This window comes from Rana temporaria, chromosome 3 (assembly GCF_905171775.1).
Source record: "Rana temporaria chromosome 3, aRanTem1.1, whole genome shotgun sequence".
Classification (NCBI taxonomy): domain Eukaryota; kingdom Metazoa; phylum Chordata; class Amphibia; order Anura; family Ranidae; genus Rana; species Rana temporaria.
Window position 1 is genome coordinate 227,226,280 of NC_053491.1, and position 18,196 is coordinate 227,244,475.

Below are 18,196 nucleotides of genomic sequence, written 5' to 3' on the forward strand. Positions count from 1 at the left end.
TCGTGGACGGACACAGCAGCAATTGACCTTCGGGGTATTATCCTCCCTTTTAGGAAATTGACTAGGCAGAAATAACAGCATGTTAAGTGTTAAACACTCCACACAGTACAGTACCTCCCAGGGGGAGGTTCTCCCAGGTAGATCCCCCACACTCTGCTCTGCAGCCCCAGTTTTTTCTGCCTAGCAAGGAGAATGACATGGCTCCTCTGGGCCCATGTGCTCTCTGAGGCTTTTTTGCAATTTTCTTGCTTTTTTTCTTTTTTTCCTGCATTTTTGGATCCTGAGATCTACAATCAACTGCCAACTGGGTGACAGGCTGGATCCTCGATCCTTGTAGTCCCCCCCAAGTTTGGCCATCGAGCGTGTGCCAGCCTTTAGCTACGTGCTGGGCCGGCCACGACATGCCCTGTTGCTCCAGGGGTGGCCGGTGAGCTATACGCTCCAGGGCACACATATGACCGGGCTCTATGTCCGTGTCAATGTGTGCGGGCTGACAGCCATGCCGTAACTGCGCGGACGTTGGTTCTGTCCGGGATGCCTCCAGCCGGTGGTCGCAGGACGGGTAAGTAGCAGTCCCCTTGCTTTGGCAGGGTGGTGCGGCTGGTGCATTCCTGGGGAGGTCGATCGGGGGTCTGCCCTGCTTTCCTCTCTCCCTTCCTCTCCCTCCCGGCCGTGAGGTGGGGGGTCCGCCTGGGGGGGGGGGGGGGCTCCATCCTGTGGCTGGGGGCTGTGTCTGCTATCGGGGGTGCTGTTTCTTGCTGCCATGTTTTTTGGGGGGGGGGGTCCCGGGTGTTTGCTAGTGTTTTTACTGTACTATCGCGGCCGCCATTTTGGCGGCACCTTTATTGGAGTTCGGCGGCCATTTTCTTGTAGCCCGCATGCTCTTTTTGCATGTCGGCGGCCATTTTGGAAGGGGTTTTTGCCTCTAGTGGCTAAAAAATCATCGTGAACGGCTCCAGCACACTTCCTGAGGGACGGCACAGCACGGACAGCGCTCTGGGGCAGACAGCAGCAGTACAGCATGGTTCGGGTGGCGAGTCCTCTGGGGGGTCCCCTGTTCTCTGCTGCAGCCGGGAGGGTGGCCTGTGGGTCTTGCCTTCTGGGGATGCCTCTGACACGGAATCGGGCCCTGCTACTGCTCCCGGCCCTGGTTCCGAGTTGTCAGAGGATGCAGGCCTAGTCCACACGGACAGTGTGGATGACTCCGCATCAGGGTCATCGCATGATGGGGCGCTAGTGGGAGCTCTTATCACTGCGGTGTGGGATACTCAAAAAATGGAGGATTCGGCAGAGACATCAGATGTCGGTCCATTTTTGGGTTCTGCAAGCCGACCCGCACTGCAAAAGTGTTTCCTTGTGTTCCTTATCTGGGAAAAAAATTTGTACAAGGAATGGGATCGCCGGAAAAGATTTTTTTTTTTCTGTTCCAAAATGCTTTGCGGTCCGTTATCCTTTTGAGGACTTCCTGAAAAAGTGGACCTCTCCTCCGTCAGTGGACCCCCCTTGTGTCCAGACTGAACAAGGCGACCATGTTGCCTGTAGAAAGGGCCCCCCCGCTTTTAAGGACCCCGCAGATAGAGCTGAGGCTGTGGCCCGCTCAATGTTCACAGTGGTGGGGTCTTGGCCGGAGCTCAAGTGTCAGACACTTACTGAACGGGCAAAGTTGTTGTTTCAGGAGTTGGAGGTGCATCCGGACTGTGTGACGCTGGCCGACCAGTTGGTGCAGGGCCTAAAATTCGTCTGTGTCGGCCCTGGATACACTTCCCTTGCGCTCCAGGGCCTTGGCCTATGCAGTGGTGTCTGGCTGAAGTGTTGGTCTGCGGACCAGTCTTCTAAGAAGGCCTTGGTGGATTTTCCCTTTTAAGGGTGAACAGCTTTTTGGGACTTCTCTGGATGACATCATAAAGGATGCCAAGGGTGGTAAGAGCACTCTGCTCCCACAATCTGGTAAAGGGAAGGAGCCTCGCCGTAGGCAGGGGCCCTCCTTTGCCGCCCTTAAGAGGTTTTTTCGTCCGCCCGGTGCGGCAGGTAAACGTTCCCAGGGCGCTAAGGCGCCCGCTGAAGGGCAGAAGCGCCCCTGGTTTCGCAAGCCCAACAAGCCTGCGGAAAAACCTGCTTCCGCATGAAGGTCTGCCCCCGCCCATCTCTCGGGTGGGGGGCCGGCTTCGCGGCTCAGTGGAGGTCTCTTTCCGACCAGTGGGTTTGCAAAGTAGTTTCCTCGGGGTACAATATAGTTTCTCTCTTGTCCGCCAAACAGATTTTTTTTTTCTTCCAACCTCCAGCTTCCTCCGGGAGGCCCTGTTTGGGACTGTTCAGGATCTGCTGGTCAGGGGGGTGATCGTGCCGGTTCCTTTACTGGAATGGTTTCAGGGGTTATACTCCACTCTGTTTGTAGTCCCCAAGAAGGAAGGGGTCCGTCCAATCCTGGATCTCAAGGCCCTCAACTGTTTGTCAAAGTGCAAGAATTCAGGATGGAGTCGGTTCTGCTCTGTACTGGCGGCACTCCAAAGGGATTTCCTGGCGTCCTTGGATATTAAGGACGCTTACTTGCATATACCCATATGCGCAAAGCACCAGAGATTTCTGCGCTTTGCGGTCGGGGAGGACCACTTTCAATTTGTGGCCCTCTCTTTCGGCCTGGCTTCGACGCCAAGGGTTTTCACCAAGGTGCTCACTCTGCTGAGGCAGCGCGGGATCGCTATTGTAGGATACCTGGATGACCTTCTTCTGAGAGCTTCTTCAAGCTCCGTTAGTGGTAGATGTGTCTATCACCTGCCTGACCCTCCGTGAATTGGGTTGGCTGCTAAATGCTCAGAAGTCAGTGTTGGTACCGTCTCAGTGCCTGGAATACCTGGGGTTGGTCCTGGATTCCTCGGAGGCGAGAGTTTTTCTTCCCACAGAGAAACTACAGACACTGCAGTGAGGCGGTTGGTGACCCAGAAGTGGTCGTTGCTTCGCTTTTGCATGCGAGTTCTGGGTCTGATGGTGGGCTCCTTCGAGGCGGTTCCGTATGCTTAATTTCACACTTGAGTGTTGGAGAGAAATTCTGTGGCGTTGGGACAAGCTCCCTTCGTCTCTGGATTACCAAGTCCGGGTGAGTCGTCTGGTCAGGTCCTCCCTAGTGTAGTGGCTGACATCTCCGGTACTTCGGGCCGGGAAGTCGTTCCTGCCCTACGGTGGTCACAACAGGGGCACTGGACTCGGGAAGAGTCCTGCCTGCCAATCAATGTCCTGGAACTCGTGCCTCTCCAAGTGGTCTCTGAGACTATACACCAACAACAGTTGAATATACCCTTGTAAAAAATGCTGCTCAATAGACCTAGGGTCCCTGTTGGTAGTCTCTCCTCCTATAGAAGGTTACTGCTGTAGCCAGAACAATATGCAGAAAAAGGGTTAATATCACATGGGGAGACTCAAAGAAACAGAGGGACCCCAGAGATATAAGGGGCTACTATAGGTAGTAACAGACAATAATCAGGGTATAAATAGAAAATATATTAAATGTATTGTATAGAAAATCCCTAGGTAGATAAAATTACAGCATAATGCTTTAAATGGCCAATCGCAAAAACTAGCTTCTCGATGCCGGCCAGTGTTGCACCAATAAACAATGTTTATTGTGTACGTGCAGACAAACATATAAAAACATGAACTAACATAAAACAAAGTGTACAAAAGCAGTCCGGACGCCTGGATGTCTGCACTTGTGGGGGTCCCAAACGGAGAAATCTCTGTATAACTTGATTAATTAATAACAATGATGTTAATATAAGGAACAGCCAACAAGTGCGTCCCTGCGGGGGATAATGGGGAAATAACGACTATGTAATAACAATGTGGCTTGGACACTGATGACCAATTGCTGGTGGTGGTAACACTCTAAAGATAAATTAGGGGCTATAGACCTAGCGGCAGTCCTAGTTGATAATTGTTGCAGGTGGTCTCAGTGATTGGACAATTGTGTATAGAGAAGCTTCTTCAAGAATCAAGTGTCCTTCTATATATGGAAAATTCCAGATGTTGCAAAGCCTGGTATCTATTGAACAATATGTCCCTGAATAACCAACAGTTCTCCTGTGAAGGAGTGAGTGATGTAACTCAGTGGCATAGACCCTCCGGGGTCCGCTTTCCCAGTAGATTTAGATATGTCTATAAACACTCCTTGTAGCAGTACTCAGTACAGTGAATAGACACGCAGACAGCTGTCCAACAGCTTTAAATTGCATTCCGTCTTACCACTTCCGTGTGTCATGGGAATATGCTGTGCTGTCTCGCTCTCTGCTTCCGAGGAGGGATGTACCTCGTGCGCCATGGTACGTACTTCACTTGCACTCCTATTGGGCGGTTGGTGAATAGATGTTGTCCTCTCTCCTGTCTGTCGGGCACGTGTTGCCATGCGGTGTCCCCTTAAATCCAGGCCACTGTATATCTCCCCTAAGTCCGGGGATTATCTGGCGGTGTCCTGGAGCTGCGTGACGGCAACGCGTTTCGCAAGCGTGATCGCGTAGCTGCGTCTGGACGAAGGCGTCCGGACTGCTTTTGTGCACTTTGTTTTATATTAGTTCATGTCTTTATATGTTCATCTGCACGTACACAATAAACATTGTTTATTGGTGCAACACTGGCTGGCATCGAGGCTAGTTTTTCTTTAAATAGAAAATATATTAAAATTTATTGTATAGTTAGTCAGGTTGAAAAAAGACACAAGTCCATCCAGTTCAACCACAAAAAATAAAAAAACAAAATAAAAAACACAGTACAATCCTATACACCCAACTCCATACCCACAGTTGATCCAGAGGAAGGCAAAAAACCCCAGCAGAGCATGATCCAATTTGCTACAGCAGGGGAAAAAATTCCTTCCTGATCCCCCGAGAGGCAATCGGATTTACCCTGGATCAACTTTACCTACAAATCTTAGTACTCGGTTATATTCTGTACATTTAGGAAAGAATCCAGGCCTTTCTTAAAGCAATCTACTGAGCTGGCCAGAACCACCTCTGGAGGGAGTCTGTTCCACATTTTCACAGCTCTTACTGTGAATACCCTGATTATTGTCCGTTACTACCTATAGTAGCCCCTTATATCTCTGTGGTCTCTGAGACTGCAGGGTCGCCCGGTCCGGATTCAATCGGACAACGCCACGGGTGTGGTGTATGTCAATCAAGGGGGCACACGGAGCTCGGCTGCAGCAGCGGAAGTCGCTCACATCCTCCGGTGGGCCGAAAAGAACGTTCCGGCTCTTTCGGCCATTTACATTCCGGTCGTACAGAACTGGCAGGCGGACTACCTAAGTCGCCAAGCGCTAGACCAAGGAGAATGGTTGCTACACCCAGATGTGTTTCAGAGTCTGTGTCTGAAATGGGGCACTCCAGACATGGATCTTCTGGTGTCCCGACTCAATCACAAGGTGTCACGGTTCGTGGCCAGGTCAAGAGACCCGTGGGCAGACGTGTCAGACGCTTTGGTGGCTCCGTGGGGGTCACTATCGCCTAATCTACGCCTTTCCTCCTCTGAAGCTTCTTCCTAGTCTGCTGCACAGAGGGGATACCAACAATCTTAATTGTTCCAGATTAGCCTCGCCGTCCCTGGTACACGGATCTGGTGCGTCTGGTGGCAGATGTTCCGTGGCGCATGCCACTGCGAGAGGATCTTCTGTCGCAGGGTCCTATCTTGCATCCTGCTTTACAGTCGTTGGCTTTAATGGCATGGCTATTGAGAGCCAGGTGCTGAGGGGCCGTGGTCTGTCAGATTTGGTAATCTCGACCATGCTGCGAGCGCGGAAGTCTACTTCCCGGAAGATTTACCATCGTACGTGGAAGGCTTGCATCTCTGTGTGAGGAGATGAATTGGCACCCCCGTACATACGCGATATCCCGGATTCTGCTGTTCTTACAGCATGGAGTGGATCAGGCTCTTGCCTTAAGTACGGTTAAGGGTCAGATTTCGGCCTTCGCTGTTTTTTTCAGCGACCCTTGGCGGCGCACTCGCTGGTGCGTATGTTTGTGCAGGGGGTTTGGCATGTGGCCCCTCCTGTGCGTCCTCCACTGCCTCCGTGGGACTTGAATTTAGTCCTCTCGGTGCTTCAAATACCTCAGTTTGAGGGCATTAGGGAAATCCCTTTATTGACTCTTTCCCAGAAGGTGGTTTTTCTGGTGGCAATCGCATCGGTCAGACGGGTGTCTAAATTGGCGGCCTTGTCTTGCAAGGCTTTTTACTTGGTCATCCACAGGGATAAGGTGGTGCTGCTTCCGCAGCCGTCGTTCCTTCCGAAGGTTGTTTCGGCCTTTCACATTAATGAGGACATTGTCCTTCCATCCTTGTGTCCTCGGGCGGCGAACCCAAAAGAGGCTGCGTTGCATTCCTTGGACGTGGTTCGAGCCTTAAGGGTGTACCTGTCTGCTACGGCTCAGTTTCGGAGGTCGGATTCACTGTTGTGTCGGTGACTGGTCCTAAGAAGGGTCTGGCGGTCTCGTCGGCCCCCATTTCTAGGTGGATCAGGCAGGTCGTGCTTCAGGCCTATGCCTTAAAGGGGCGGGCGTCTCCCTTCCCGATTACGGTTCATTTGACTAGGGCGATTGGGCCTCTTGGGCTTTCTGCCATCAAGCGTCTGTTTTACAGGTGTGTATGGCAGCGACCTGGTCGTCAGTCCACACCTTCTCTCAAAGTTTTACAAGGTGGATGTGAGTGCATCTTCGCATGCCTCCTTCGGCCGCAAGGTTTTGCAGGCGGCTGTTTAAGGTTGAAGTTCCTCTGTTGAGGAGCTTTGGTTTGTTTGGGGTAATGTTGGTTTGCTGTGTTTTCCCACCCCTCTTCCTTTTTTTTTTTTTACACTGCTTGGGGACGTCCCTAAGGTCAATTGCTGCTGTGTCCGTCCATGAACAGAAGAGAAAATAGGATTTTTGTTCTCACCGTAAAATCCATTTCTCTGAGTTCATGGACGGACACAGCACCCACCCCTCTGGTTTGTACTGCTTGTTACGAACTGGGGCTGCAGAGCAGAGTGTGGAGTGTGGGGGATGTACCCGGGGGAACCGCCCCCCTGGGAGGTACTGTACTGTGTGGAGTGTTTAACACTTAACATGCTGTTTTTTTTTTTTCTGCATAGGGTATTATCCTACCTTTTAGGAGATTGACTAAGGTCAATTTCTGCTGTGTCCGTCCATGAACTCAGAGAAATGGATTTTACGGTGAGTAGAATTTTTTTATTTTTTTTTATTTTTTTTCTGCTTTTAACTTTGTTGTATAGCATGGCACATTTTGGTTATAGCTTTGTTTTAAGAATTTATTTTGTGAGAAGCTTCCTTTGCTAAGTGGAATGTTATCAATATCCCAGAGGTGCCACATATTCAGTGCTTATTCCTGTGGGCAAGCAGTTAAAGCAAGCGGTTTCTAAACAAATGTACATCTTTCTCTCCACAGGAGGATGTTCCCAACACTCAGTGTGGATACGATGTTAGGCTGAAGCTGGTAAGGCTGGTTCTTGGTAACATTTGTCACTGCCGTCATGAATTGAAAGTATGTTAGGAATTATTTCAACCCTTTTAGTTATTGGCTTGAATGCCCATGTATTTTTGCATTTCCTGAAGCTTTTTCACTTTGTAATGAATTGCATCAAGATTTTGGAATTGCAAGTATCTTGGATGTATGCTGGTAAGGTTTTTGCCAATAATATAATTAATTTGGCAAAAAATGGCTGCCGATTTTATGTAAAGATCTGCATGCATTTTTAGGTCAAATAGCTTATTAGCCTTCCTTGCCAGGGTAAAACTGGAAACCAGATTACACAACGCTGTTATCGTTTGTAAAGCATCTTGCTAAATTAATTACACCATTATCTGCTCATCTGCTCATTTGTCAGTAGCATTGGGCTGCAGAAAAGATGTAACATTTTCCTCCTCTGAGGCTAGGGTTCAGTGCATATACATTGATCAGCCATTTATGACCACCCAGTCGAATATTGAGTAGGTCCCCTTTTTGCCACCAAAACAGGCTTGACCCCTTGAGACCACCTGAAGGTATACTATGGTATCTGACACCAAGTCACCAGTAGCCGATCTTTTTTTTTTTTTTTTTTTTTTAAATGTCCTTTTGAGGTGAAGCCTCTGTGGTTTGGACTTGTGTTTTTAGCACATCCAAGGGATGCTTGATTTGCATTGAGAACTTAAGGAACCAGGTCAACACCTTAAACTTGCATTCCTCAAACTATTTCATGAACCATGTTTATGATGTGGTATGTGTCAAAGTAACATCCAGATGAATAGTAGGACCCAAGATTTCCAGCAGGAAAATGCCCAAAGCATCACACTGCCCTGCCAGCTTGCCTTCTTCCTATACTGCATCTTGGTGCCTTCTCTGCCCCAGGTAAGCAACTCAATTGCACCCAGCCATCCACATGATGCATAAGAAAATACGATCCACCGCGCCATGATTCCATTGCTCAATGGTGTAGATCTCATGCTCGTAGGCACTTTTGGCTGTGGAAAGGGGTCAGCATGGGTACCCTAAAGGGTTTGTAAAGGAATTATTTTCATGTGAATAAAGACCGCATAAGTGAAATAAATGAATCGAACCTAAATTACAAATCACTCGTGTGATAGAATATATATGAGCCAAAGATATGGCAAAGAATACTGAAAAAATATTGTCGCATTGAAAGTCTCTGTAAGGTGATCCCAAAGCCAAACACATGTGTTGAGGGAAACGATACTTCAGTGAAAAACGCCTCTTGTGCTCTCTAGCAGCTCACCTCCCAGCTGTAGCACGGACAGCCTAAAAATAATCCTCAGATATGTACTGACTGGATGGTGGAACAGGCTACTGTGTAACTGACGGACTCCTAGCCAGATGTTACATAGGGAAAGACAATGAGACAAATAATAGCGTAAGTCTGTGAGAAACCGTACTGTGATAAGAGTCACACAGCAATGCACTCACTCAGAGCCAGATGATAGTGGGCGTATTTCCAACGAACACCGAGTTCGTAACAGCTGCCTGTATGCCTCTGCTTGTTCCTCTCTGTCCTCCAGCAGCATCAGGTTACAGCTCAGAAGGTGGTGGTAAATAAAAAATACAAAGGAGGGCACATCGCATAATCCCCCAAGGTTGAACATATTTAATGAAGAATATAAAGTATAAAACTCACATAAACAGATTTGCAGTTTGATTCAGCGACGAGCTCGTCTCCTGCCGTCAGGTACTGCTTAATCTAGTGCTCCAATCCCAATGCGTATCGTCATCATGTGACTTCTTCAGGTGGAGGAAAAAAAATAGCTTATTTTTTTCTTTTGTAAACTCAGTCAATTATTGCAAGCTGAGATGGCATGCACTGCATTGATGCATTCACACTAACTGCCAGCAAGAATGAGTCCTTACATTTAAAGGGCACCTGTCATTTCAGATCCATCATGGCAGCGCCTGTTAGCGGGCATCCACCCACCTGCTGCCGCCATGTCCCTCACCTTGTTGTCGCTGCCACACCACCAGCCGTTCCATGAAAGTGAATGGGACTGTCGGTGAGTCAACAGCGGGTCAGGAGGAGAGATGACAGCTGCTCTTTAAAAATTATGATTTAAATCGAGTTGTTTTAACTCAAGCTTTTTTATTAGCGATTTTTAAATCAAATCCACCTTGCCTCTGGAGGTACAGATTTGTCTGCATGTGGTATTCATTGGTAGTATAGTTTTTGTGTTTTGGCACTTTGTTTTTCTGTTTTGTAATAAACAAGTTTTTTTTTTTTTTTATCCCTTGTGAACAGGAGTTGGAGCAGCAGAGTTATATTTACACCAAGGGATGTGTGGGCCAGTTTGAGAAGTGGTTACAAGACAATTTAATAATAGTAGCTGCAGTTTTTGTGGCAGTTGCATTATTGCAGGTTTGTATTTCCATAATACTCCATTCTAGTCAAATATGTTTGCCTTTTTGTTTTTTTTATCTGTATAGAGAATGTAATTTTATACATGATGGAGACTGTTTGCATACTAACCAATTAAAATGTATGCTTTGGCAGTGTTACTTTATCAGTTAGAATTTTAGATATGTGCTGCTATCTGTGTATTTTTTTAAAGGACTAAATTCCAAAACGGCAAGTTTCCTAGCTACTTTTCACTCTCCCTTTGCAGGGCAAATTGGTGTATGTGTGTGTGTGTGTGTGTGTGTGTGTGTAATATATATATATATATATATATATATATATATATATATATATATATATATATATATATATATATATATATATATATATATATATATATATATATATATATAAATATATAAATTATACACACAACTGGATTCAGGTAGATCTGCATATTTTTGCGGCGGCGCATCGTATCGTATTTACGCTACGCCGCCGTAAGTCAGAGAGGCAAGTGCTGTATTCACAAAGCACTTGCCTCCTAAGTTGCGGCGTAGCGTAAATGGGGCCGGCGTAAGCGCGCCTAATTCAAATGAGGATGAGGGGGCGTGTTTTATGTTAATTATTGGTGACCCGACGTGATTGACGTTTTTCCCGAACTGCACATGCGGCGTGTGTGGAATTTCCCAGTGTGCATTGCTCCAAAGTACGCCGCAAGGACGTCATTTGTTTCAACGTGAACGTAAATTACGTCCAGCCCCATTCACGGACGAGTTGCGCAAACAATGTAAATTTTTCAAATTTCGACGCAGGAACGACGACCATACTTAACATTGGCTACGCTACCTAGGGGGCAGCTTTATGTTTACGTGGCGTATCTCTTGTGCAAACTGCGTATCTTTACTGCGACGGGCAAGCGTAGGTTCGTGAATCGGCGTATCTAGTCAGTTACATATTCTACGCCGAAATCAAAGGAAACACGGCCAGCGGAAAAATTGCACCCTAAGATACGATGGCGCAGGCCGTCGTATCTTAGCTAGGTTTAAGTGTATCTCGGTTTGAGCATACACTTAAACTTACGACGAGCGTAACTCTTTGTGAATCCAGCCCAAAAGCTATCTATCTATCTATCTATCTATCTATCTATCTATCTATCTATCTATCTATCTATCTATCTATCTATCTATCTATCTATCTATCTATCTATCTATCTATCTATAAAAATGATATGTGTGTGTGTGTGTGTGTGTTTACACACACGCATTTTATGTAGCATTACTACAGGTGTTTGTGGGTTTCCAGTGCTCCATGCCTTCTATAAAAACACCAGTGCTGGATGGAGACTTCTTGGTGACATGGGTTGCGGACAAAGGCTGCTCCGATATTGAAATGTCAATTACGGTACATCCAAAGTGCCTATATCTTCACCCAGAATACCACCCGATTTGTCAGATTACAGTTATGAAAATGGACCTTGCGGCACTGCTTCAGAATGTTTTCCCTGCGCAAATAAATATTGCTAAATTTTCGTCTGGTCTGATGTACAATCGCTATTAAAACTATAAAACAAGGACTAAATACACATAAACTCACTTGTCTTTTTTTTTTTTTTTTTAGTCATTTTTAAGTGGACTTTAGAACCGATGGCTTGTTTCTCGCTCCTTCCCGAGCAGAGCGAGGCTGACTGTCTCGCTTCTGCTCTACTTCTCAGTGCTCATTGGAGCGCTGAGACTACCATCAATTAAGGCAGCTTGTGGATCCCATCTTGGAAGTCGTGATGACGCACTGCCCCGGCTGATGGCAGTAACGTCAGCTGAGAGCGGACTTCAGACTGCTCTCTGCTGTATACAGGTCACAAGAGTGCAAAACGAATTGCACTCCTGTGACCCAGAGAAGAAACTAAGCCTAAAAAGCTCAGGCTGGACCTCTCCTTTTTATAACACCCGTATTATGAAGCAGAGATGCAAATTCCAGTTGGGAGTTTTTTTTTTATTTTGCAAAAGATCTAAGAGTTTGATATTGCCAATTGATGGCTATCTTTAAGCATCACAGAACAATCTTGGGTGGGGTTCTCATTAAACTGACACTAAATTCAGATTAAAAAAAAAAAAAAATGCAGAAAATCTATTCAAGTATCAAGTTTTACCTTACAAATCTACCTTCTATTGCTCTCGGGTTCCCCCAAATCCCCAAACTCCTTTGTGTTACTGTGACCTGACTTCTGTTGGTGGGCAGCTACTTTTTTTTTATTCTCATGGTCCCACTGTATGTAGAAATATAGCCACCTTCTCTTTACTCCCTAGATCGGTGATGGTGAACCTTGGCACCCCAGATGTTTTGGAACTACATTTGCCATAATGCTCATGCTCTCTGCCGTGTAGTAGAACATCATAGGAAACGTAGTTCCAAAACATCTGGAGTGCCAAGGTTCGCCATCACAGCCCTAGATGGACTGGGTACTATGGGCCGTGGGATTTGTAGTGTGCGTAGGGCAATGCACATGACCCCAACTAATATGCACTGGCTGTTTAAAACAAATGGGAAGTGAGGGAGCTCAGGGAAGATATTACAAGATGCAGAAAAAAGGGAAGAAAGTATTTCCTGAAAATTGACTCGCAAGCCCATTATGTAGTGGATGTTTATATGGTTATTTTTGTAGAATATGGATATAATTTGTGTGTGTGTGTGTGTGTGTGTGTGTGTGTGTGTGTGTTTTTTTTTTTTTTTTTTTTTTTTTTTTTTTTATATTGTATTTTAGAGAGAAGGGGAAAAAAACTTGCATGAAATAAAGATGTTTTTACTTTTAACAATTTATTTTTTTTCCTTTTGTCATGTTTTTCAGATTTTTGGGATCTGCTTGGCTCAGAATTTAATTAGTGACATTAGAGCTGTGAAGGCAAACTGGTGACACATTGCCCTGAATACCCCTGAGCCTCCTGGACACTGTAGCCTGCCTTACAGGACTGCGCCGTAACAGCAGAGACTACTCAGCATGAACTGATACTGAAATACCTCCCTGTACTTCATAGTATTACTTGGAATGTTCTTGACTGTGGATGAGGTGACAAATGCAGCGTGTTCTGTCCTGCTGATTGGGGAACAATGACGTCAGTCCGTCTATCTGTGCAACAAAACCCACATCAATCCATGCTTCCTCCCCTCCTTGGAGGGGCCGGCATTGGAAGCAAAGTTGTAATATATGTGCATGTATGATACAGAAAGGGCAGTGTGACGGTGATTTTATATTTATAAATATATTATATATCTATATAACAAACAGGAGAGACTACACCCCATCCGGACCTGACATGTCTTCTAAGCCATGAATCTGGAAGGGACTACTCTTGTATAAAAACTGCTTCCAGGGTGGTGTGGAGTGTCCACCTCCGAACCCTGGATTGTCAAACACTGGAGCTGTTGCAGCTTTTATCGTTTTTGGTATTCAATAGAGCTGCTGATGTGCGCCTTTTTTTTTTTTTTTTTTAAAGGGGGAGGGGTGATTGTCATTTGTGTGCGGATTTCTTTGTACTAGAACAGCGATGTAGGCCTTGGTTGGCGACATTGGAATAATTTTACTTGACCGTAAGCAAAGTGCTTAAGGTATTCATCATAGTTTGGATATCCCCATAGCACTGGAGGGATTGCTGTACCGTAGTACCTCCAAGCCAGATACGCAGTAGTTTTGGATCTTCACCCCACCCCCTTTTCTTTCCATATGTGCTCACTTGATAGCCTTGGTTTACCCTTAACATAATTGCTATGGTATGCTTTGTAAATGAACATTTACTGCCATCTTAATGATAAAATTGTTTACAATTATTTTTTTTTTTTCTAACTTTAATAACTGCTAGCAGCCAGCTGTTTGTTCATCATCCTATTTTATGAAAAGCCTGGATGCCTGACAATAAAATGGGCTAGTTGATTGTATTGGACAAATCTTTGTTCCCTTTTATACCTTTAGAGATGTGTAGTGTTTGTTTTTTTTTTGTTTGTTTTTTATTAAGCATCCATTGTATGCTCTTGTATAGTATAACTTTTATATCCTACATGATTCTTTCCTGCTAACAATAAATCTTGATTTTCAAGATACTGACTTCAAGAAATTGGCCTGGTGCAGTGAGAGTAGATACAAAACAGCAGACGTGCGTTTTTTTTTTACTTGTTTCATGTTTTTGATTGTGTGATGTGTGCGTCTCATCAACATAGCTCCCCGGAGAGTCGTATAGACCAAATTTAATCATTCCATACCTTGAGGCTACATTCCATGTACACTAAAAGTACAATATGACCAAGGTCATGTTTTTTTTTCTTTTTTTTTTTTTCCTTTATACATGCTGCGTTTTTAAATCTACCCAGCCATTCTGCACAAAACATTATGTCTTTTTTTATAATCATCCCTTTATCCTTTATTTCAGATGTGTGCCCATGTCAAGGGTTTTCAAATGGTTTTTCTAAAGTAATCAACTATTCAGATTTGCGAGGCCACGGGAGCCTTCATATTTACAGCAGGTCTTGAACTGAAGCTCAGTAGCCTTTTGGTGGAATGTAGACTTTGAATCCTTTAAGAACAATGCCATAGGACCTCTGATGTCAGAGTCCTAGATAGATGAGCTGCATTTCCTGTCAAAACTGCCATTTTTGTAATCTGTAACCATGTTATTCACTCTGTGTGAATGATGTGAAGGTGTTTAGATTGGGCTCAGCTATTTGCACAGTTGAAATGACGAGGGGTTGTTTTTTCATGATTTCTTCACTTGCAATCCATTTAGAATGTCTTGCAAATAAAACGTAAGCAAGAACTCCGTTAAATATTGCCCTCTTGTGGCTATTAATCAAACTAGGAAAATCTCACCCTTTTTTAAAGCGGTAGTTCACCCTGACCCACATGATGTTACCATCGAGACAGGCATTGTAGCGCGAGCTACAGTATGCCTGTCCCGATTTTTTTAACCCCGTACTCACCTCGTAGTCGTCCATCGTAGATTTCGGCTCCCGCGGGGAATGGGCGTGCCTATGGAGAGGGAGGATGATTGACGGCCGGCCCTGGCACGTCACTCTCCCCGAAGACAGCCGGAGTAGGTCTCGGCTCTTCACGGCGCGTGCGCACAGGCTATGCGCACGCGTCGTGAAGACCAAGCCTATTTCGGCTATTTCCGGAGAAGCGTGACGCGCCAGAGCCGGCCGTCAATCATCCTCCGTCTCCAGAGGCACGCCCATTCCCCGGTATCTTCGATGGACGACTACAAGGTGAGTATGGGGGGAAAAAATTCGGGACAGGCATACTGTAGCTCGCGCTACAGTGCCTGATTTAAAGGTAAAAGAATTTTTTTTTTTTTTCCTGTCGATAGGGTGAACCCCCGCTTTAAACCCATTTTCTCATGGGAAATCTTTTTTTTTTTTTTTTTTTTTGTTCTACAGCCTTAAAGCTGGTCCGTTTTCCTGAACCCTTCAGGTTAGCCTAATACCTTCAAGCATAAACTAGATCAGGCTACTTGGGTGGTCAGTGTGGGTGGCTGTGGCTGACCATCAGGCGAGGTTTCTCGGCTCGCACCTTTGCTTAAGTGTGATCTCTTTCTTATGCGTGGGAAAAATTCTTCTCCCTTCAACTTTTCAGGGCTTGTAGCGTGCCAAAGGAATACCCTCCTAATGTGTTTGTTTTTTTTTTTTTGTTTTTTTTTCTGATTCTCAGTCCTTTTCAGCCTTATGGTTTTTTTGGGGCCTTGGTTCAAGGTGAGATGTTAAGCTGGTCCTTTTGGACCAAAACCTTGATGGTGCTCTGTGTCGGTCTCATGGTGTGGTTTCCCCACTCTGTACATCACCGGACATCACTTGTGGGTGCATCCCTATACTTGGGGCTTCAATCTGGTTCCGCTTCTGAGATCTGGTATTTTGACCTGGTTTCTGTTGGACATCACTTGTGTTTCAGGGCCTTCACTGCAGAAAGTTTGGTGGGTTAGGTAGTCCCTCACTGGATGATGCAAAGTGTGCTACGCATTACCGCACGGCCTTGCTTTTAAAGGCCAGACCTCATTTAGCCCTCCTTCGTTTGGGTGGTCTCCAAGGAGCGTGTTCATCTCCTGTGTGACAGGAAGTATTCATCACTAGATGGCCCAGTGCTCCCTTGGGTTGTTTTCAGGTAGAAGACCTAGAGATGCTGCGGTCAGTGGCCCCTGATGGGATTGGTGTATATCTGGAGACCTTTTTATAGGATATTTTTTTAAATTAAAGTTGGGTTCTCCCTTTAGTGGCCTAGTTGGAAGTCCCTCCAGATTCCTTTATTGTTACTGCCCCTAAGCAGGTACATTTTTCTCAGCAGCAAGGCTAAGCATCGTGCCCCTTGGCTAAAGGATGTTTTGGTGGGTAATTGTGGACCAAATGCTTCCTAGCACATGGTAGGCAAGTTTGAATAGGTGCCTCTGTCAGACCTAGAGATGGATGGATCTCTGCTCCTCCCTTTGTTCTTCTAGTATCTTGTGCACCAGTCTGGGTTGCAATATTCGTATAATTGCCTACCCTAGTGCCAATGTCAAAGTTAATTGGCCATCTATAGAGATTATCCTGCTGTGAGGGCTGTCGTGTCTTGTAGATATCTTTCTGCAAGATTAGTTGGCTGTCCTGGAAATATCTCCCCTCATTGGTTTCTAAGGGTTAGCATTATTATAAGGCTTCAGCCTTCTCGTTTAGACCAGCTGGAATATTACTTTCTGAACCTGTTGTTTTAGTTTTTTACCAAACTCCTTTCTTGGGATCTGTTATTCTAATACTTGTCTTTCTGTCCACATGGTGGTGTTTGTCTAATTCTGCATTGACCCACCTGTTTTGGTGGTTTGGGTTTCCACAGTGTTATGCTGACTTAAGCTCTGTGTTCCTCAGGTAGGGCCATTCCCAGTGGCGGGGGCATCTCTGTTCTGGAGCACCAGGTTGATCTCCTCCTGAAGTATACTTTTTTTTTTTTTTTTTTTTTTTTTTGATAATTTGGGCATTGGACCTTTTAGGTACCTCCTATATTGCAGATGGTTCCCAGTATCTTGGATTTGTTGGTGGCTGCTGCAGTTGAGGCTGCCTTTTACACACCCTGACTGTTTCTAAATTCTTGTCCCTCAATGGATAAGCAATTTTTATACTTGCCATTTAAAATGTATTCTTGGTTATCACTGAGTGATACTGGTCCCATTCTGTATATGTTGGTTGGTTGTGTTTTTTTTTTTTTTTTTTTGCTAGAGAAGGGGGTCTTATAGGGCTGCTTAAAATATTTCCATTTACCAGTGTCCCAACCTTCTACAGGCAGTGGTTTAACATGGGGTTTTTTTTCTTCAGAAAAGATAGTTCAGTATCTTATCGGTTAGAACTTTTTTGCTTTGCAGCACTGGGGTCCTCGGTTCAAATACTGGTTGGGGGACACCATCTGTAAAGCGTCTGAAAGTTCTACCAGTGCTTGCATGGGTTTCCTTTGGGTACTCTGTTTTTTTTTTGTTTGTTTTTTTCCCTTTTGTGTTGGACATGCTGGAAGGTTAAATGGCTCTTTCCAAATTTTGGCTCCAGAATGTGAGGGGATGACCTTAGCTTGTAAGCTCCTTGAGGGCAGGACCGATGTGACTGTACAATATGTAAAGCACTGTGTAAATCGTTCTATATACCTGAAATGAATTCCTGTGTTGGCCAATGGACACATTTTTCTGCTTTCCTGTAGAAGCAGATGTCTGCAAAAATGCTGATTTTAATTTTTTTACACTTTTTTTTTTTTTTTTTTTTGTCCCTAAAAATTGTGAATGTGTTATTTTTTTTCAAATGTGCACGAGTTCCAAGACTTGCTAGTCCTAACTGACAAGTTAAACGATCACCTCTCAACCGTCCACACTTCATACTGTTGCACAGAGTTCAGTCGATAATCAGGAAATCGCAGTGCAATGTTACTGTACAAATTGTTTGACAAATAAAGTCCTAAGACTTTAATATGGAGTTTTTTTTTTTTTCTTTGTCTATTTCTCATACAATTGCAATATGCTAGTAAAACACATTTACCACTGGGGGGAGCTGCTTACCAGCGTACTACTCTGCTTGGCCAAGGTGTAAATCGGACATTGGATACATCTATACTAAGTAACCAAATTGTAACTACGTTAATTATCCATGGCGGATAATTAATGTATTTTGGTAATAAGTTCTAGCCCTTTCTATCGCAAGGTTTTTTTTCTTTTTTAGACTGGTCTTTTTAGAACCATGAACTATAAGTGTGAGTGAGGTCATTTTGGAGTCAAGTTTACTGAAAGATCCAAATGCCTATAAAGTAATCTGAATGAGCAAAAAATGTTTTGTATTTCTAAACTGTTTAGGATTGAC

The 18,196-nt window shown here is 45.0% G+C and overlaps 1 protein-coding gene across 1 annotated transcript in view; it reads left to right on the forward strand.

The window, feature by feature from the left end:
- TSPAN17 (tetraspanin 17) overlaps window positions 1–13,816 on the forward strand; it is a 67,977-nt gene extending 54,161 nt beyond the window's left edge. The window contains exons 6-8 of the mRNA XM_040344398.1: window positions 7,423–7,470; window positions 9,758–9,874; window positions 12,699–13,816. Of these exons, the coding sequence (XP_040200332.1) occupies window positions 7,423–7,470; window positions 9,758–9,874; window positions 12,699–12,764 (231 nt within the window). The 3' untranslated portion in view covers window positions 12,765–13,816. The remainder of the gene's footprint in view (window positions 1–7,422; window positions 7,471–9,757; window positions 9,875–12,698) is intronic.
- The last annotated feature ends 4,380 nt before the right edge of the window (window positions 13,817–18,196 follow it).